Source organism: Uloborus diversus, chromosome 1 (genome assembly GCF_026930045.1).
Source record: "Uloborus diversus isolate 005 chromosome 1, Udiv.v.3.1, whole genome shotgun sequence".
Taxonomy (NCBI): Eukaryota; Metazoa; Arthropoda; class Arachnida; order Araneae; family Uloboridae; genus Uloborus; species Uloborus diversus.
This window is the reverse complement of record NC_072731.1, coordinates 223,495,857-223,518,284: the sequence shown is the minus strand read 5'-3', so window position 1 is coordinate 223,518,284 and position 22,428 is coordinate 223,495,857. Positions and strand designations below refer to the sequence as shown.

The 22,428-nt window shown below is 32.5% G+C and overlaps 1 protein-coding gene across 1 annotated transcript in view; it reads right to left on the bottom strand.

The window, feature by feature from the left end:
* Positions 1-22,428, bottom strand: part of LOC129234176 (AMP deaminase 2-like) — a 65,056-nt gene that overhangs the window by 5,287 nt on the left and 37,341 nt on the right. The window contains exons 7-15 of the mRNA XM_054868087.1: positions 16,748-16,879; positions 15,036-15,098; positions 13,434-13,565; positions 13,028-13,191; positions 9,628-9,754; positions 8,341-8,504; positions 7,883-8,003; positions 2,689-2,862; positions 597-707 (exon numbers count right to left, since the gene is read on the bottom strand). Of these exons, the coding sequence (XP_054724062.1) occupies positions 597-707; positions 2,689-2,862; positions 7,883-8,003; positions 8,341-8,504; positions 9,628-9,754; positions 13,028-13,191; positions 13,434-13,565; positions 15,036-15,098; positions 16,748-16,879 (1,188 nt within the window). The remainder of the gene's footprint in view (positions 1-596; positions 708-2,688; positions 2,863-7,882; positions 8,004-8,340; positions 8,505-9,627; positions 9,755-13,027; positions 13,192-13,433; positions 13,566-15,035; positions 15,099-16,747; positions 16,880-22,428) is intronic.

The window sequence follows — 22,428 nt, the reverse complement described above, 5'->3', positions numbered from 1 at the left end:
TAACATTTTAAGTTGTTTCTTTAAAAGTAGTACTTTGAAATATCGAGAGCTGATTGTACATAAATTTGACATTTGCAAAAATATACACCCAAACCTGTTTTTATGCAGTCTTTTCTATGCGACTTCTTTTCATGCAGTATATAAAAATTTTAATCAGATTGGGATTCAATTGACGTAATTATTTTTAAAACAAGTGCGAGGTAGTATCTTCCAAGGGACGACATAGGCAGCCTGATGGGAAGTCACTGTGACCTCCCAAAATTTTCCTCATTTGGGAAATTTTGTCCAACTACTTGCCAAAAATTATCACTTGGCTTATTTTGATTTCGTTTAAATATTACAATTTTGGGTTATTTTCTACGTGAAACTTTTTTTATGCGGTCCCTATCCATCGCATAATTTTTTTTTTTAAACTGTGTTGCGAAAACAACTTTTTAAAGCTACTCGTGAAGTATCGAACCATTCTTTTCAATGCATTTTTTTTAATGCTGTCCCTATCCACCACATAAAAACAGGTCTGGGTGTATAGCAGTAAATATTTTAAAGTAATTTTTGTCCAATATTTAAAGATTTAGCAGAAAAGACTTTAAGAATACCTCATCTGGGAAACCACTCATAAGCACACTGTTGCGAGCAAGTTCGCACATATCACAGCTACTAAGCTTCAGCACCTGTGCAGCAATACTGTATTCTTCTATAAGTGGCTCCTTTACCAGGATAGAACAAAATTTTTGTAATTAAGTTAAGGAACAATTACTATTATTATTATTTTTAGCAACTGAATGATTGTAAAAAAGATGTACTTTTACTTTAGTGTACAAATTTACAAGCAACATTTCTCATTTAACTTTCTACGTAAATTTTCATCTTAATCACCCTGAAATTAATTTTAATTAGTATTTTTATAACACCTGCAGGATATTTTGAATTAAGGATCTGTAAAACATTTGATTACATGCTTTCAAATTACCTTACTTTAACCATCCATTTATACACTATTATATGCTATGAAAACAAATGAAAATAAATAAAACGATAAATGAAACAAGAGTGATACATATAAACTTTGGAGGAAATACAAAAGTCAACTGTTAACAGGAAATGAATCAATTAGGTTGATTCTCTGTGATCCTCATTAGCTCCCTAGCCCAACAATACCTGGCGGATAAAGTTACTTGATAGTGCGGGGCACAGTATTAAGTACCGCGCACTCAAGTTGGGGTTTTATTTAATACTGGTGCTACCCGCAATAGACAATTAAAAGGTCTTTTGTTTCACCTGTATATTTACAAATAATGTATGGTGAATTTTCTCGCCAATTGGCTTGTGCCCAGGTTACGGTTCCACGTTATGATAATTTCGTAATTTACTCATCCATCTTATGATAATTTTGTTCTTAAAATTGGAATAGAAAAAGAACCACATCGAATTTTCGAAAAATCGCTTCGAGGTGCACACCCCCATGCTACAAACTAACTTTGTGCCAAATTTCATGAAAACCAGCCGAACGGTCTAGGCGCTATGCGCGTCACAGAGATCCTGACAGACAAAAATCTAGACAGAGAGAGAGATCCAGACAGACAGAGAGAGAGATCCAGACAGACAGAGAGAGAGATCCAGCCAGACAGAGAGAGAGAGATCCAGACAGACAGAGAGAGAGATCCAGACAGACAGAGAGAGAGAGAGATCCAGACAGACAGAGAGAGAGAGATCCAGACAGACAGAGAGATCCAGACAGACAGAGAGCGAGATCCTGACAGACAGAGAGAGAGAGATCCAGACAGAGAGACTTTCAGCTTTATTATTAGTAAAAATAAAGACTAGTGGTACCCGCACGGCTTTACCTGTGGTAGAAAATTAAAAGGTCTTTTGGTTCCCCTGTATATTTACAAGTAATATATGATGAATTTCTCGCCAATTGGCTTGCCCATGTTACCTTTCCGCGTTATGATAACTTGATAATTTACTCGTCCATCTTATGATAATTTTGCTTGGGTAAATGTTCTTAAAATTGGAATAGAAAAAGAACAAAATCGAGTTTTCAAAAAATCGCTGCGAGGTGCACCCCCCATGCTACAAACTAATTCTGTGCCAAATTTCGTGAAAATCGGTCGAATGGTTTAGGTACTATGCCCGTCACAGATATCCAGACAGACAGACAGAGATCCAGACAGAGAGACTTTCAGCTTTATTAATAGTAAAAAGCCTCCCTACAACTAATACAGTGGGGAACACTGCTTTATTTGTAGGGAGATTTCATGCTCCCCACAAATAAAGCAGTTTGGACTCTGAGGATAACCAATTTGAATAGATTGTGTCCTGTTACAAGTCTAAATAAGGCAACACTTGTTCAAAGAATGAAAATTTTTCCATTCTATATATACCGGCATTTTCTACTCCTTACATATTGTTTTGCATTTTCAAAACTTTTAGGAAAAAATAAGGATTTTCCAAAAGCTTTTTAAAATAATGTTTGTTAAGGAAGTATTCAAAGCATAATTATGAGCAAATTCTAGATTGTGTTTAATTATGCAACACACTCATTAAACTTACACACATCTTAAAATTACAACAATTTTGGTAAAAAATGGTTTAAAAAAAAGATTGATAAATAAAATACTAGCAACTCTAAAAAGTATTTATTATTAAAAAATAAAAATAAAAAGATAATCGAATAATTTAACTGACCTTAGTAAAGTGGAACTGTAAAGGATCATCAGTAGAGAGAGATACACACAAACCCCTACTTAAGTATTCAGGCAGAGGGTTTCTATGATAATTCAGAAACAAAGAGTTGTTGCTCAGCGGTGACATTGCAATGCCTACTTGAGCTAAGTAATATAAGTACTGGAGAACTGGAACCTAAAGAGTTAAAATAAAATATTAGAGGCGACAAAATCGTAAGATTTGTTTTGTTCTACAATTAAACAATAATCTATTACAATTTAAGCAATAATATGGCCCAAAATAATGTAGCCCAATCTTGGCTACAAAAATTTATATTTTTCTATAGTATGAATATCAATGATAATTTGTACAGGGAAGCAAATTTAAAACTTCCAAACACTGACCTGCCTCCTACATAGACACTTATCTACTCCCAGCAACCAGCATTCAATATAAGTTATGCAGTAAACCTGTTTTGTTATGCAGAACACACAGCAAGAGAAAATATTTTCTATACAACCAACTTTCATTTTTCAAGATTTTTAAATGATTAAAATAAAGAAACTACAATTAACATAAAATCAATCCTGCTCCAGATAATTTTTCAAACAGATTTTAAGATAACTAATAACCCTGTTTCCAATGAAGTTTAATTAGTGAAAAACTAATTATGCATGTCTCACAATTTCACCATTTCACTATTTACCCTCGTAGAGTTCCATAACAGTCTCATTTATTGTGTGTCTGTGTTTATTTTTAAAAAGATTTTGTATTTTATTATTTAACTTTTTAAACTTTATTTTGCGAAAGAAATGCCAATTATCTTCAAGAACAAAGATTATGAAGTAATCTAATTTTAAGTACCAAGTCATAAGCTATTTCAAGCATAAGACTACAATTATTAACAATATTGTATTCATTTAGTTCCTTGAATGATAAAGATACCATAATGTGTCAAGTGTCACAAATTGCTGTTAATTAAATAAGAGCAGAAAGTAAACTTCATCAATGATAGAAAAGTAAAATGTCATGTATGGCAAAGAATAAAAAACATAGATATCTTTGTTCCCACACCAAAAATTTTTGCACAAAATGGCATTAGTTTTTATTTTAAAAAAGATTTTTTTACAAACAAAGTTATCTTTTTTTTCAAGAAATTACAATTTAATTTTAATACTGACAAGGTTAATATTTTCTTGCTTAAACTTCATTTTATTTTCAGTTTGGTCCTCATTCAAGAAAATTCTTGTAAAATTATTCTCCAAATAGATTGATAGTTGATAGGCTTGGGGAAGGCAATTCATTTATAGTTGGAACAATATTTATGGGAACAATACAGTCGAGTCCCGACTTACGCGAGGATGCGTTCCAAGACTCCTCGTGTAAGTCGATATTTCGCGTTGTAGAACAATGTACGTATACAATTTTTTTTGGAAACATACCAAGTTCTTTTAGACACTGTTAAACACCCCTTAAACTGATTTAAAGCATTCCTCAACTATACACTACAGTTTCTTACATGAAGAACTAAACTTTTACAGTTTTTAAAAAATAAAAAATAAACGTTTTGCTCAACATAAAATACTTTTAAGATGCACAAAATGAATGATCAATGGGAGAGAAAGACATAAAATAAAACAACACGGCACACACAGTATGTAGTAATAACAAAATGCTGCACTATAATAATACTGTGCAGTAAATACAGTAATAATATTCATGAGTTGCAAAATAAAGATGGTGATGATTTACGCTAAATGATCAGATCGTTATTCTTTTTTAATACATTTTTAAATACAATTGCTTCGACTTTTCTTTTTTACATTTCCATTTATGGCAACAGCCTCTCTTTCTAATCTTTTTAATCCACAGTACAAGAGCAGCTTCCATTTTCATAATACATATGTACTTTGCTTAGACACTACTCTGCAAGCTTAAATATTGAAACTAAGTTCTGAGCTTTTATGGATATCTTTGTGTTTTGACTTTTGATTGTACGTATGGAAGATTCACTCATGCTTTTGCTTATGTCGTGCTACCATTGACGTTTTGTAGTTGTTCAAGCATATCTAGAATGTTAACCTTTTTTTTTTTTTTTTTGGCAAAAACTTTCATTTCTTTTCATCTTCAAACTTTGGATGAAACAGCGCACTAAGGTATCATTATATTTCATCAACTTTAATAATTAGAATGAAAAAAAAAAGAAAAAGAAAGATGCCGTGTGGTTTTTTGATGCACTAACAGTGATATGTAGACTAGGTTGGCGTGAGAACTTTCACTATTAGTGATGCTAAAGGGATGTAATAACATTCATGAAATCAATATTTAGTAGCCAATAACGAAGCCAATACTTCCTTCCAAAAAAAACTCGTGTTGTCGACGAGGAATTTCTATTAGCTCTAAAATTCGTTACTCGTGAAAAATTCTCGTTATAGCCTTTTCGTGTAAGTCGAATCGCGTTGTAGCGGGAGTCGTCTGTACAGCTTACAAGTGAGATTTCTAAAACCATTTATTACGCTCAAAGACATTTCTTTCACTTAACGTGGATCAGTGGTGGCTCGTGGGAGGGGCCCGGGCCCCCTCACTTTTTTCAGACAATTTTTTACATATTATTATTTTTATTATTTTTATTTATTTTTTTTTGTGTACGGGCTTGAAGTTTAAAAAAATGGACTGTACCGTATTTTTTTGCTGATAATCCCCGGAATATCTGTTGAAAAAGTAAAATTAATGACGTGCGGATTACCTGTGTGTTTTTTTTTTCCAGTCAACACCAGCAAGATTCGTAAAGACCGTTACCCTGCCTGTATGTTGCTTATTTTACATAGCTTGAATGTTCTTCTTACGCAATTCAGGTTATGTAAAATAAACAGCAGTAAAGGTAGAAGCCTTTATTTGCACAAGACTATGCCGTTTGCTCTTCGTCTTCAAGTAATTAGCTAACTGTTACTTCAATTTAGAGAAGAAATCGTTATTTTTTATACTAGTTTTTAATGTACCTCAAAAGTTATTACTTCTACACATTTTTAATTTAGATTGCTAAAATTGTATGTTAAATCAAGACTTCATTTTTTTTTTTTTTTTTGAACTCGTGATATCCGCGGATTATACGAAGAATTTTTTTCTTTTCATTAGGCCGATTTTAGGACTTCAATTACGGAAAAAATTCCAGGGGAGAGCTCCAGGACCCCTTAAAAATCTTCAAAGTTCGTCTACAACTGCGTTTTTTGGAGCTGCAGTTTCTAAAAATTGGAGGGAGATGAGAAATTGATTTGTATTTACTTTTCAAAAAAAAAAAAAAAAAAGATCAAGGAGAGGCCCGGAGCTCCATCCCTTACCCTAACGTCAATAAATATGGCCTATGACCGCATTTTAAGGCTTCAATTTCTAAAAATTTTCGCGAAGTCCCCTGTACCGCTCTTTCCCTAACATCACCTAAAATTGCGTTTTTAAAACTACAAGTTTCAAAATTGAGAGTTTTGATGAGCAAATCAAATCAATCAAATTGATGAGGTTTTTTTTCTAGTATGCTACAGCCCCCTCACCTTAAAAGTTATTTTCTAGTTGCGCCATTGTTGTGCGTTGTGTTGTATGTGCATTTATCGTTATAAGGTTATTTTTTTATTCAAAAAATGTCTTCCCATTGTTACATCGGAATTATTACTTGTTTTAAATTACTGCTCTTGTAGAAATGTGACAAGTTATCAATAATTTGAAGAAAATAAAAAGAGTTCACTATATTTTTCTTTGTCTGCATAAAAATTCTGAATCTGGTCCATGGGCGTCGGCAGATTCATAAGCCCATATGTAAATCGCTAAGAATTTTTTTACCAGATTTTTAATTCATTTATTTTTAGTTTTTTTAAGTTTAGTTTATCTATTTGTATTTTATTTATTTTAAAGCGAATACTCAGATGTATTTTCACAAATCTTTGTGAAAGTTAATTTATAATTTTTACATATTTCTCTAACCACAATACTTTCACACTTTTCTAATTTAGCCTTGCTTAAAATAAAATTAATTTTACTCGTTCGAAATAATTAGTTATTAAAAGATTAAAAATAATGTTAGGATTAAAAATCTTCGATTAATATTGCTTTTAAAAATTTCTTTACTTTGAAAAGCCAGGGTGTGAAAGTGCCCCCCCCCCCCCCCCACCCCAATGCAGCTCCTTACCAGTGCTGCAAGGGAGGCGTACTGGACATGAGATTAATAATTTTCGTTGTGTATTTTGTAGCTTTTCCCTATCTGATTAATCAAATTTTATTTTTTAATGTCAGGGGGTGAAAGTGCACCACCCTGCCGGCAATCATGGGCATAAACATGATAGTATCTTTCCGGATTTACTTAGTATGTAGTTTAAATATTTTGTAGCTTGTCCTGTGTTTAAAATAAATTTCTGTTTATTTATTTAACACACATAATTATTTTAAGAAAGTTTAAATTAAAAAAAAATATATTAAAAAAAGAAAAAAAAAATTTTTTTCAAAAAACTGGGGAGGGGGGGGGGGTTTAGTGCACACAGGATCTGGCCCCCTCACTTTTTCAAGGCACGAACCGCCACTGATGTGGATACAATAATGATTTTAACCCCTCAAGATTCAGGACTCAATATGCAATGATAAATAAAAAAAATTTCATAAGACCTAGCAAAATTTTACTTTGTATTTTAACACAGGGGAGTAAGCAGCACATTTTACGAGCATTGTTCATGTCTTTTTATTTTTTCATCAGAAATGGCATGAATTGATCTGGATAACAAACTCAAAAAATGAAAAATTAAATTTCATTGCAATTTAAACAGAGACAAATTATATTTAATTTGCAAAAAGAGCATGATTTAAATTGTGCTAGAAATTTTGTGTCGGAAGGTTAAGCCAGCTGGCAAGTCAAAGATGCATAATTTTGAAAAATAAATAAATATAAAAGAGTTCAATTGTTTTGATAAAGTATTTCAGATTGGAAAACATAAAAAAAAGGTCAAAGTTAAATCTTTTTGGCTTCTCTGTCAAAATATCTTAAATAAGTTACCAAGTAAATGTACTTAATTGAGTCCTGAATAACATGTGAAGGTTTAAATTATAGTTAATCTGTTTGTCCAAAAGAAAATTTTAATATTTTAACATAATAATATATTTGAACAGTACATTCAAAGAATAATTGTACTTACAGAAGGAATATCATTAAATATACTTAATTTTGTAAAACTATTACCTTTCGTAATAATAAACCATGAGAAATATTTTCGCTCAGAAGATAACCTGTTGTTAAATGCTGTATTGGGCCAGCTTCTCCACAATGTGGTCGAAGATAAAATGTGTTTAATCCTCTGGCTCTGTAAAAAATACACACATTTCTTAAATTACACATCATAAACAATTACTTATTTTTTGCAAGATAAATACAACAAAACATTTTAGAATAATTGAGATAACTCTTTTTTTTTCAGAGTAATATTTTTTTTTATTAATGTTGAACATGGTAAAAATTTCTTGTTATGTGTAGGCTTGAAGCTAAAAAAATAATGCATTTAAAAAATCACTGTTTAAGAACTGGCGGGGGGCATATGATAAACAAGTCAATCAAAATACTACCTCAGTAAAAAAAAGAAGAAAAGAAAAAAACATACATATCAACTTGAAATTAAAATGTAATAAATTATTGCAAAATACCTCCTAAGTTGATTTAGAGTACAGATGTTGGCATACATATAATAGAGATAATAAGAATACGGAGGATTTTCAGGGTCAGTCCACTCCATGGGAGTAGGTACATCTTTATCAAAAACTGGATTTTCTGGTTTAGATTCATCATCCACTGAATCAAATCCAATCACCTTAAATAAACAGAAGGTCATAGAGGGTTAAGAGATAAAAATAAAGTCTCATCAATGGAAAGTTTAAATGGTTTAAATGATAAAATAAAATGGCATAGTGAAAAGGGGGGGGGGGATTATATGCTTACACTAAATTACAAGTAATAACCATTTGTTAATGGTGTGTCACTTTACAAAAATTAAATGAAAAGATTCTGATTTAAAAATTGATCTTTCGATAGTTTTTTTTTTTTTTTTTTTTTCAGAAGTATAGTTGAAACACTTAAAAGGATTGAATATTAAAGTATGCAAGAACAATAATACCTAATTACTTTTTAAACAGCAATTTTTATTTAGTTAGACTAAGACTTTTAGTCATTCATGCATTTGTGTACTTAAATAAACAGTATACAACATTTACTGAAATTATTTGTATAGACACAACAAATGGAACCATACGGAAACAAAATTGAAAGAAACCAGAAATCACGTAAAATATTCTATTGTTCTATCTAATTAATCTTATTGTTGAATACAATTGTGTGCTCAAATTAAACATAACATACATAAGAGAAAGAGTTGGATGTCTAACGCCGCAGGCTACATAACGTCCACATTATATGTTTATCTGATCTGCTTATGAAAAGGGAGAAAAATGTCAGATAAAAACTAAACAAAATGTAGAGAAATTCTTTAGTTTAGAAAATGCATCTTATTTTTCATCCATCGAGGAATAATGTAAACAAATTATTATTTATAAGTACTTGACTAGATACAGTTCAAGTCACTAAACAGCGCTGCTCTATTAATTTTTAGTTTACTTATTAATCAAAACTGAACTTATCTCTAGAAAAAAAAATCTGCTTAAGTCCACTCAATAACATTATTTTCTTCATTTTTTTCCTTTTTACAATACTAAATTCATTTCTTTTCTATGTATTGAAAAAAATGTAATAATAAAGAGGATTATTTATTATTCGAATTACGTAATTGAATGATACTAATTGTTCATTAAACTCCATCCGGCCCAGATCTCCTTTCCTTTCTTCTATTGAGGCCCACTCTTGACAAAAGGTTGCCAACCCCTGCACTAAAGCAATGAATCCAGGGTAATGATATTTGCATAATTTAAGTTCATACTTACATACTGGAGAAACAAATGCAGTTCCGGGTGACTCGATGGTTTGCATGTTACTTCAAAGAGAGGTAAAAATAAATTTTCCAAAATCTGTTGAAAATTTTGCACTAAGTTGTTTGACCGATAAATATCACTAAAAAAAAGTTGTGAAATTTTAGATTGGAAATCAAAATTCATACAAATTTACTGAAAATATAAAATTTAGAATAGCATTCAACTAACTTTTTAAAAAAAATTATTATAATAAAAACGTTGAAAATTTCTGAAATTTTACTCAAATCATCCAATATAGCAAAAAAAAATATAAAAAATTAAAAATCTCCAAAGCATTAAATTTTTTACAAAGATACATATATTTTGACGAAATGGGGCAGAAATGGTGTTTTAGGAAAGTTTTATATTCTACTAGCGGTACCCGCACGGCTTTGCCCGTAGTAGAAAAATTAAAAGGTCATTTGGTTCCCCTGTATATTTATTTACAAATAATGGATGATGAATTTCTTGCCAATTTGCCATGTTCATTTGCTCGCCCATGTTACAGTTCCACGTTATGATAATTTCGTAATTTACTCTTCCACGTTATTATAATTTACGGGGTAAAATGTTTTTAAAAATGGAATAGAAAAAGAACAAAATTGAATTTTCGAAAAATCGCTTCCAGGTGCACACCCCCATGCTACTAACTAATTCCGTGCCAAATTTCGTGAAAATCGGCCAAACGGTTTAGGCGCTATGTGCGTCACAGAGATCCGGACAGAAATCCAGACAGAGAGATTTTCAGCTTTATTATTAGTAGAGATTGAAGTGGGTTAGATTTAGTCATTCTTAAGAGATATAGAGTTGGTTAAGTTAGCAAGGACTGCCATAATGATTGGAAATGATAAGCTTTGTGCCATCTGTAGCATAAAGTGAAACAATGGGTAACACACATATTTCAATTAAAACTATCTGCATGTATTTCAGAGTAATATGGAACCTCTTTTTCAGTGTATAGAAAATAGAGCATAACAATGTGCATAAATACACTATGTGTCCAAAAAAAAAGTCACATGCCTTAATATTTGGTTGGACCACCTTTTGCGCGTGTTACAGCTTTCATACGCTGTGGCATTGCTTGAGTGAGCTTTTGTAGAGTATCTGTTTTTATTTTTGCCCACAACTCCATCAAGAGGTCTCCTTAACGTTCGATAGATGAAGGAAGTGTGATGTGTGATCTTAAATCCTTTTCGAATACGTCCCACAGATTCTCAATTGGATGGAGGTCTGGACTTTATGGTGGCCAAATCATGTGTTGAAATGATGCATCGTGCTCATCGAACCAAGATTTAACAATTGTAGCCTGGTGTACTCTGGCGTTATCATCTTGGAATACACCACTACCGTCAGGAAAATAAAAAGTCCATAGATGGCACAACATGATCATCCAAGATGTTTAAGTACTGTGAAGACTTCATTTGGTTGGTGCACAATGCAGCAGAGCCTAGTGCAGATGAACAGAAACAACCCCAGATCATTACACTGCCTCCGAAAGAGTGCACAGTGGGAACGAGACATGTAGGGCCTATTGCTTCGCGTGGTTCTCTTCGAACCCTAACGCATCCGTCATTTTGAAAGAGCGTAAATCTTGACTCATCGGACCCACATGGACCTTTCCCCAATCATTAACAGTAAAATTTTTATGCTCTTTTACAAATTGCGGTCTCTTTCTTCGATTAATGGCACTGACTTCTTAGTCCCGATTTTTGAAGTTCTCATCGCATTATGCACTTGGAAGTTGTTTTACTTCCCTCGTTGAAGAGTGCTGTGAGTTGAATGGTCGATTTCTTGCGATTTTTCTTCACTGTTCGCTTAAGAGAACGCCGGTCACGTTCGTCCAGAATGGATTTACGACCACAAAGATGTCGCGAACAGGTAGCATCTCCGCCATCTTTCCACCTTTTAATAATGCGTTGAACAGTTCGCAATCCTATACCACCAATTTCAACTATGTCTTTGCATTTTGTCCCACTTTGGTACAGGCCAACAATTTGCCCCTTTTTGAACTCTGTTACATCACTTCCTCGAACACAACTACCGATTCCAGCCATGCTTACTTCGAACTGAACAGTCTTCTAGTGCAACGCCCGAATTTTAAGCTTGCCTCGAGCAAAGATTTATGCAAATATCTGTAATACTCATCGAATCACCTTCTTCCAAAATTGGAACGTTTAAAGTTCGACCGTGACTTTTTTTTGGACACTTAGTGTATCTTAACAAACTAAGTAAGCAAGAAGTTTAGAAAATGGTCAATTTAGGCCTAGAAAACGGAATTTTTTTTTATAAACACATAATAATAATGTCAAATCAAAAAAGAAGATAGCAGCAAAATCATTAACTGGTTCAAAATACAGAGACGCAATGGAAATTAGCATATTAACATGATTATACCAAAAATACAATTTATGTACAACTGATCCGGCAACATTTTCTTTTATTTGACATAATTGCACACAGAGGATAGATGTTATAAACTCCAAAACGTAAAAACCTGTATATGGTTTGTGAGAGGGTCTCATTAAGCATGTCAGACGTGGAAAAGTTTAGGGAAGTTAAATGTATTATTTGTGAATTTTAAGATTAAACATTCAAGATATTGTCACAACCATTTATAGTGAAGCATTCAGTAAATTTATAACTGTATTGTAATAGCTTAAATTCCCCTTCATGTGTAGTATCCCCCCCCCCTTAGCATTTTTAGGAGAGCACTGTGCCCTCCTTGCACTTTTAAAGTTTTAACATAGGTTTATCACAAAAAACCTTGCTTTGAAACAAAATTCCATTGCTTCCCTTATCCACTAAAATTTGATTCAAATTAAAAATCTGAATTTTCTCAGATTTTAGCATATTTTTTAAAATTAAACACTAAAAAAATTTTTCATGCACAAGTATTATTCAATAGAAGAAAATACTATTGAATAATACTTGTGTTTTGTATGCACATAGTATACAAAAAGAAAAAAAAAACTTTTTCTGTGGCAAAATTTCATTAAAAAGTGCCATGCTAATTGATTAAAGTGCCCTTTTATCTGAAAGCACCTGTCCCTTTTTTGGTCTGAGGGAAACACTATTATTATTTAACGTTTTATAATGAAATGATAAGGCTATAATAAAAATTTCAATATGGTCCCTTACATTTTGTTATAAACAGGCACTACTGTATTATTATTTTACTTCTAAGATTTGAAAGAAGATTTCCAGGAAAACTTTCCCAGAATAACAATGAAAATATCTCAGAGCATAAGCCCAACATTTGCTTCCAATATTATCATTTTTATTCAATTTACTTTTGCATATCTAATCAATCATGTGTTACCTCCAGTATCAAAACAGTATTAAAAAACACTGCAAAATATGAATAATCACTTACTATAAACGTGGAATTTGTATGAGCCATCTGACATTATCAGAATATAAATCATACTTGTATGCCCATTTTGATAGCTTATCCCATTCTTCTTTTTTTCGACCATAAATAGACAAACGTGGTTCAGCATTCTGATATTTACTTTCCTCTAAGTCACTAATTACTTCCTGTATAATAAAAACACATGATTTTAAAAATTAAAATGCATCACATAGTTAAATATGATTGCTGCATGCATATCACACAGGCACCAGATTTTCGATCTGATCAAAATATTAAAAGTCCACCAATACTACATTCAATATGTTAGATTCACATATTACTCAAAGAATAAACCCAATATTATTTAAAAAAACAGCAACATAATTCACTAATCAAAAGATTCAGAAATTAGTTTAAATATACTAACTTTTAGAATTGCTGCAAAGTATTTGCCATCAACATAATTATCACTTTTGAGATAAATTTCTCTGAGGCAACTTTCTCCAATTGGATTATATTTTGCATTAAATTTATCAAAGCGATGAAAAGTATTCCTATCCTGAAAAAGAAAATATCAATTGAAAATTTTCAAATTTAATAATAGAATTCAAAAAACAATTTAAAACATGGGTTAGTTAAAAGTACTTCATATTTACTTGGGCATAAGTATGTACACACATAATGGCAGAATTTGGGAGAATGCTAACTCCTCTACAATTGAGTATAAAGAAATTTGTACAATAAATCTTCCTTGCAGCAAAACTGTTCAAATGGCACAAGCACAACTGTGACCAGGGTCAGATCTAAGGCGAGCAAGGCGGGGCCCAGCAATTTACCTTGCTTCAGTGTTTTTTTCATTAAAACTTGACATAAAAACTTGATGGAAGATGGGTAGGGGTGGCAGTTTTAAGATTTGTCCCAGAGATCCCCGACTCAGGAAATCGTAGATCCGGCACTGGCCGTCACATTCTTACCAACTACCTTTTATTACTTCTTTCAGAAAAGAATAAGAAAATAAAACTTCACATAATGTGTCCATTCAAATAAGACCTAAAATCTATAAAATCAGAAGCATATTTTGTATCAGTTTGGCCTTGGTAAAAAATACACCCCTCCTCAGGGGCGTGGACAGAAATTTTGGGGTCCATCACAAATGACTTTTCTGGGCCCCCCCTCAATATTGTTCGCCCTTATATTTCATGCCTAGTTTTAAAAATATTGGGAGCACTTCAGGTTCTGACCCGGGCCAACAGGTGTCCCTTACCCCAACCCCCCCGTGCAGCCCCCGCCCCTGCTCCCACCAATAAGTTGCAAGCAAGTTCTGATTTCATGCAGAAATCTTGAAATAAAATTTATCCATACTGCTACTTTAGTTTCTTCCAGCAGACTTAGAATTGGAAAAGAAATTTTTCGACACAAAAATAAGTCAATTTTCCAGAAACTGATGTAATTTAGAATTTAACTTGAAAAATTCATAAAACTGTTTGGACACATGCAGTAGGCTTTAGGAGCTACCATGAGATGAGGCATCATGTCAGCAGTGCTTTAGGTTTTAGTCAGTGGTGCTCACAAGAGAGGATAATATGGGTCGAAACCAGAATTCCTTGGATGTTTTAACTCCCAAACTCAAATTCCTCTAGTTGTATCCCTAAACTGAACCACAGTAGAGATTTTTATATGCTGTCATAGTTAAACTTTGCAGTTAAATCATTCCAACTTTACAATCTGAAGTATAAGTAAAAGCTAGGTAACAAGTAGAGATTGAAAAATGAAAAAGTAATGTGAATGAGAGAACTATTTTGAGAATGAGATAACTCTAACTAGTAACATACTTTCAGCAACTGAAGATTTAATAAGCATTCTCGTTTAGGGATACTAGAATCGCATAAAATCTCTCAGAAATATACATAAAAGTTATTTAAAAAATATCACTTAATGCATTAAACAAAAGCAAAACATCACAAGCAACTTCACGGCAACTATTGGTGCAGCTTAGTTTTAGGAAACAGAAGTGAAACTAAATACTTACAGCATGAACATCAAGCATATCTACACTCATGTCATAAGTAGTAACATTCAAAGTTTCAAAGACCTGATAAAATACATAATTTTTATTGAATACTCATTAGCAACACTAATAAAATTACAATGAAATTTAGGACAAATATGATACAATAAGTAAGCTAATATAAGTTTATTAGAAAAATAGAAAAATATAATACCTAATAGTGCTTCTTTACACACACAGACATACTATATAAGAGTCATTTCATGTCAACTGATTTGATTTTTTAAATCCCCCCCCCCCCCCCCCCGACCATGTCTGATAAGGATTAATTTTTATAATAGGGCAGACATGCTTTTGAAACTAAACTATGCAAATTTTCGGCATTCAAGTTTCAGGGAACCCTCCAAAAAAAAAAAAAAGCTCCAAAATGGCAGATGAGATTTGACATACAAATTGCCATCTTTAAGCTAAGGTTGCTGAAAATTTATTATTTCTTAGAATCTTACAGGAGGACTGAAATTTTGGGAACATTGAAGTTTTTTTTGAGCAATCACGATTGCTTATTGCTTTCATTTGACTGTTTTGATGTTCCTATGATTTTATTTTCCCACCGCCACCTTCTGCATCATCACCATCGACCGGCTCCTCACGATGCTGCTCCTATAGTGAAAGCCATCTCCAGGGTTGCGTCAATATCCTATACTTACACTCATACATACACGCATGCACACACACATACACACACATACATACACAAACACACATACACAAACACATACACACACGTACACACACGCATACATACATACAGACACCTACACATACACAACTACCCACACATTCATGCCTGCACACAGACACAAACACATATGCCTACACACACATATACATAACCCCCTCCCCCACACACATTCATACACACAACTACCCACACACTTATGCCTGCACACAGACGCAAACACACATGCCTACACACATACACATACCCCTACACACAAAAACACATACCCCCCCCCCCCCCACACGCCTACATACACACACTCGTGATTGCAAAAAACATAATTTGAATTCAAGATGTCAAAATTCAAATTATTTTTTTTCCGTTGTAATATGTTCTAGTATTTTTGTGAGTCTGAGTTCATTTGCTTTTGTGTAGCATGCATGTAAACTTTAGGCAAAACAAAGTGGGGAAATTTTTTCCTGGATTAAACTATGATGTCATAAATTTTAAACAAAAATAATTCAAAAGCTCATATTTCATAATTCTATAGTTAAAACACTTGTTTTTAATGGGTTAGTTGCAGAGTGTAAATACTGATTTTTTAAACATTTTATTCAAGAAAAGTAACCTGTTTTCAATTCACTGTTACTGAAATTAGTTACTTTCAATATTCTTTTTGTTAGTATCATTAGGGAGAACATATTTTTGCTTTTTTGTAGATAGACAGACAGACACCCATTTCCCCCAAAACCCTACTTTCTATTTTTTAATTTTTTTGATATTTATTTATTTATTATTTTACCTATTTTTGATTTTTTAATCAATATTTTAAAGATGCATTAAGCCTTCTTTCATGATTTTTTTCTTCTTTTTTTTTACTTTTTCCCAGAAAGTAGGCTAAAAATGGTTTAATAATATTAATAGGGAACAGAATATTGAATTTCAATCTGAAAACAATAAAAATGTTTGTGTGAATGTTTTTTTGGTATACACCAATATTGAAAATATTAACCTGTTTGAGAGTCATAGGCTTTCCATTGCAAATCCGTACCACATCATCAGCATGAGTTTTCATAGACTTTTTAATATAGCGTAACAAATGCTTTTGGTTCATACAAGAAGCAGCATGCACATGGGTATCAACCTAAATTTCAAGCAAACTGTTTCAGTTTTCAAAATACATTTAAAATTCAATAATAACAAACATGTTCCAGAATAAATAAACAAATGACAACAGTATAAACCTAAAAGCAACTGTTTATAAATTTCTTTTGAGTTCATTTTTTTAAACAATTGATTTTGAAATGCAACACTTACTTTCAGTTTTAGCATGCAATTATAAAAAAATTCAATTCCTTAACTCTCTTTCTTAGCTACATTTTCATTAGAAATTTAGTTTCTTTTAGTGAGCGTTTATGATTTAATTATTCATAATATTAGCTATGCTAAACAATAACTAAAGAATTTTGAATTTAATCATTTTTAGTAACAAGACCAGTTAATTAATTGCTCAACTAATTTTTCACTTCGTAGCGCATATGACAAATGTGTTTGGTCCTAATTCAATGAAATAATATGTAAATTAATAATGAAGAAAGTGGAAAATTATTAAAAGTTAACAATTTTATTCACTATAAACTATTGTCATTTCTGCAATCATTGTAGTTATGTGACTGTATTTGATATAAATTCATTAAAAGTTTAATAATAGAAGAAAATGATTTGCAGATTAAGCACTTCATAAGCATGCCCTACAAATCTACTTATAGCATTTAGCTTTCATACCATAAAGCTCATTTTTCACTTATCTGAATATTTTATGAAATGAAATAGATTTTATTAATTGAATTCACATTCACCTTTATTTTATACTACAGCAGAAATCCAATATCGTGCATATAAGTGTATAAGTCAAATACTTTTTAAAAAAGTTACGTAGAAATAGATTGACTTAAACATGAAGAGTGGGAGGCCAATACAATTACATTTCTAAAGTTCCCTCAAATATACAATTATTTTAACTTGAAGATCAAAATTGATTATTGAAAGCTATCAAAATATAGATTTTTGTTCAGAATCTCAATATTCATAAATTTCAATTAATTGAAAACATGACATAGCATTCACATCAGAGTTATAAATATATTCAGATTCCAAGCTTGCGAAGATTTGTTGAAATATAAGAAAAGCTCATCAGAGAAATGTGATTCTTCCAAAATTCTATTTAAGAAATTAAAGGCTTGACTTACACTTGGGAAATGTAAGGTAATTCGTTTGAGGAAGAAAATGAAGAAAACTATCAGAGTAAATCTTATTTTGTGTGGGGCAATTAATATTAAATAATTATTTAGAGAAAGGTTTAAAACATAACTGAAGCAACAATGAAAGGGGAAAAAGCTTTAAACTCCATAAAATTACACACTGTGTAACACAATAATGGATTTTCTTAAGCTTAAATGCACCATTATTTATGCAATGTGAATCTGAGAAAAATATTTTAGAAATTCATTCACCATAATAACTATCAAAATATTTACAATCACATTTCAAAACTTCTGTATTTAATTTTATATTTGCACACAACAAGGCCTCAAGTATAAGGAATGTGAGTGATAGCTGGGTCAATCCATACAGGTTCGACGGATGGGTGCGCTCGACCATTTTTCTAATTTTTTTGAAACTCATATCCCTAAAAGTTGCATTTGGAAGATGTTTAAAACCACTTTTATTTTTTCTCTAATTGGACCTTTGATTTTTTAGAGGTCATCAAAAGAGGTTTTCGTAGTCAAGAATGGGACTTTCAGACCTTTGGATTTTGGCCAAAATCTGTTTGAATTACATTTATGGCAGTTAATTTTACGCTTTGATGTTGAAGTGCATAAGGTGATAGTCTTACATGCTGAGTTACGTGGCTGTAACTTAAAAATTAAAATAATGGCAACAGGTTAAAGTTCAAGGTCAAATTTAAAAATTTTACTCATTTCAAAGGGGGATAATTCGCATAGGGGACGGAAACACAAAATGAAATATGGCAAAAACTAATCACTGGAACCACGCTAATAAGAATATGTAACTGTTGCTGTGTGTTTGTTCACCCTTTGTAGATTACAGCTCCTCAAAAATTGAAAAATTACAAAAGTGACATTTTTAGATGCCTGTAAACCAAAAGCGGATGGAATTAGAAATAAAATTTCTTGGGCAATTGAAAATATTCCATTCAAGTACTATACATGTTATATATATTGTTTTGTGTATTTGGTTTGTAAAAAAGATACAGGTCTTTGAAATTGAGTAATTTTTTAAGCTAATTCACACACTAAAATGGAAATAAAAAATGTGAAAACTTTATTGCATTTTCTTAAATTACGTATATTGTGCTCTATATAATATATTATACTGGAAAAACATATTTCAAGTTTAAAATAATTATTTTAATTTTGATAACTTAGAAATGTCTGGACATGAATGAGTAGTTCTTACTTGATCGACAGCTTAAGTAGTTAATTTATGGACTATAGTGATAATCTACACACACAAATTTTCAACACATACAAACATACTCTTTGTACATTAATTTATGAAACTTGCCCAAAAACATGCAAAAACATTATCCAAAAAAAAGTGCATTTTTTGCTTGATTGCAGTTTTAAGCAGGGCTGTGGAGTCGGAGTCAGAGTCGAAGAGTCCGAATCCGACTGATTTTGGGGTAAAGGAGTCGGAGTCGTTAGAAAACATGCCGAATCCGGGTTTCTTTTTTTCTTTCCTTTTCACTGACTCTCCTTACATTTTTTAAAAACTGACTACCAATTGGTTCATTACATGTATAAAAAGATACTAATGAGAAAATAACTGCCATTATGGCAATCAGCTAGCTTGAGTGCTTACTGAACTTTCTGTAGCCGTACCCTAGTTTGCTTGCTTTTTAACTTAACTAATAGCAACTGTCAGCAAACGGTTTTGTTGCCTAACATTTTCGAGTAATCACTTTCAAATAAAAATAGAAATAGTGTTTTGTTCGATCTCAGTTATAAAATAGTAAAAGAAACGTAACAAATTAGTAAGTCGAGGCCCGTAGCTAAGGTTGAAACGTTTAAGGGTGATCGGCAAATTCAAAGAAGTTCTGGCGCGAAAGCATGAATCCAAAAGATTCGATGAAATAATGTAATGTTTTTTTCTTCATTAAGACTATTTCTATAAGCTTGGTTCTCACTAAAAAGTATGGAACAAAGTAAGTGTAAATAATTTCTTGATTACAACATTCAATAATTGCAGTTAATCTTAAAATCTTCATATTAAGGTTAATTCTAAAGCAGCCTGTAAAATTTAAATTAAAAATTTAGCGAAGAAGAAAAGGTATAGTAAAAGCTATTCATACAAATTTGTATAGCGCCGCATTTTGTGTAAAATTAGCTCCTGACGTATATGTGCCCTATTTTCGTTGAAATTTTATTAATGAAATATAATTTAAAATATATTCGCAAAAATTTTCAGAATTAAAATATTTATATTTTTTATAAACTCTGAAATTAACTTTGGGTGTCATCTACCAGATGGGTATCACCCAGGGCAAACCACCCCCTCTCAAGAACTTGGATTTAGAAGAAAAGCTTTTTTTCTCTCAAGTTACAGCTTCCAAAAATTTAAAGCACATGATTTGATCAATATCTATTTGTTAAACATTAAAGGGGGGCAAATTACAGATAATCCTTTTCAAATTTTTTAAAAGGGATTTTTAAGTCATTTCACTTTTAAACTTGTAACTATTGGAAAATTTCATTTTTAAATTGAATTTCTAACATTGTATGCGTCTTGGGTTTACAATAAAAAACAAAATGCGAAATTTTCATAAAAAGGAATTAATATTTCAATCTTTGTTTAGAGGCTTTCCCCCTTCCCCTGAAGGGAGAGAGGGAGTGGAAAAAATACAATTAAAAAATTTTTTTAAATTTTTTAAAAAAATCTGGAGTTGGAGTCGGACGTTTCAAAATCCAGGAGTCGGGGTCGGAGTCGGCCATTTTCCTTCCAACTTCGCAGCCCTGGTTTTAAGTAATTGAACTCACACAGTAGTACTATAATTCTGGTGGTGACACAGTATGTGGCATCAGTGATGTTCCCATCAATTTTTCTGAGGGCATGGGCGTCGTGGCCGAGGGGGGGGGGTTTAAGGGGTCCGGACCCCCCCAATATTTGAGGACCAGACCCCCCTCAATATTTGAAAATCGGACCCCCTCGATAATTGTCAAGATGAAATTCATTATTTTGGGGAAATTATTTTTGCTTTGAAGACTTTAAACAGTTGCATAATACATAATTTACCATGTTTAATTCATATCAAATAAAACAAAATGAACATCGAAAAAAAAATGAACTAAAAAACAAACAAAATAGGTGATGTGTATAGTGAACGGAAAGTCGGAAAGTGAACTCCATTGACAAACCATTGCTCTGCTCTCTGCGCACACTAGCTTCAGTGGAAGATGCTAGAAAGGGGACACCTTCTCCCGAGTGCAATGTCAACCATCCATAGTCGAGTCTCCAGCGTATATGGACAACCCCCCCCCCTTTTTTACGACTCTCGTGCTAATAAGTCAACAGAAGTCAGACGGGGATCTGAGTTTCTGCCCCTTTCTCTCTTATCTCGTTTCTCGGCGCTTCCAGGTTTCTGTTTCAAATTTTGCAGTGTTTGTTTCGCCGCTTCGTTTCAATTTATAGCGACCCCGATGTTACCCAAACAAAATGAGACACCAGACCTCTTTGGCGGTTTTTTGCAGCTGGCAACAACACCCTGGCCAAAGGATGCACAAAAATTTAGAAGACCACTTTGCTGGTCAAAGGTTAAGTTTGGGGTAGAAAGGGAAAGGAGACGTGTCATGTGTTTGACATTATTCAACACGTGGCTTCAAAGTACCTTACCGAAGCCCGGTTTCTCAAATGTGTTTGCGGCATCTCAAATTTGACCAAAAAAGCGTTACGTTACAGAAAAAAAAAAGAGGAGGAGTCTAAAAATTAACGTGCAATTTTAAAAGCAAATCGTAAGCCAGCATAACGTTGGATACTGTGATGTCACTTCCGATAGACCAACAAAAAAAAAAGCGCAAGATGACCAGAAAAAAAAAAAAAAAAGACAAAAATAAAAGGACGTTCCGACAAAAATAAAGATAATTTCATGTGGTCTTTTGGTCTCCTTGAGGGGAGGTGACCTGAAGAGCGCTCCTATTTTGGTAAAAATACTTTTTTTTACATATTCGATTGCGGCTATGGAGAGGTGGCTTGAAACGGGAAAATGTAGCAAACGTTTTACATCAAATGAACCTGAGCAATTTTTAACAACTGAATCATCATCAACATCCACGGAACCATCTTCAAAAAATCAAAAGACCGTGATAGGTAAGTATCATTCTGTTTAGTGTAATACATGCAGAGGCTCCCCAATTTTATACTATTCAGATGGGGTTACTTCTCGATTTTCCGAATGAAATTCCTAATTACCCACATCACTACATCTAATGAGAATATCTTTTTAATGCAATATTTCGCAAAAAACTACTCGAAATTTGAAGACTTGTCAGACAAAATTTTCTGGGAAAGGAAAGTTTATGAAAGTTCACAGTGACCTCTTATCGAGTAGACCCTGAATGCCTGCTAATCAGGTATGCTTTACAGTCAATATTTTGACATTGTGAGTCCTATCGG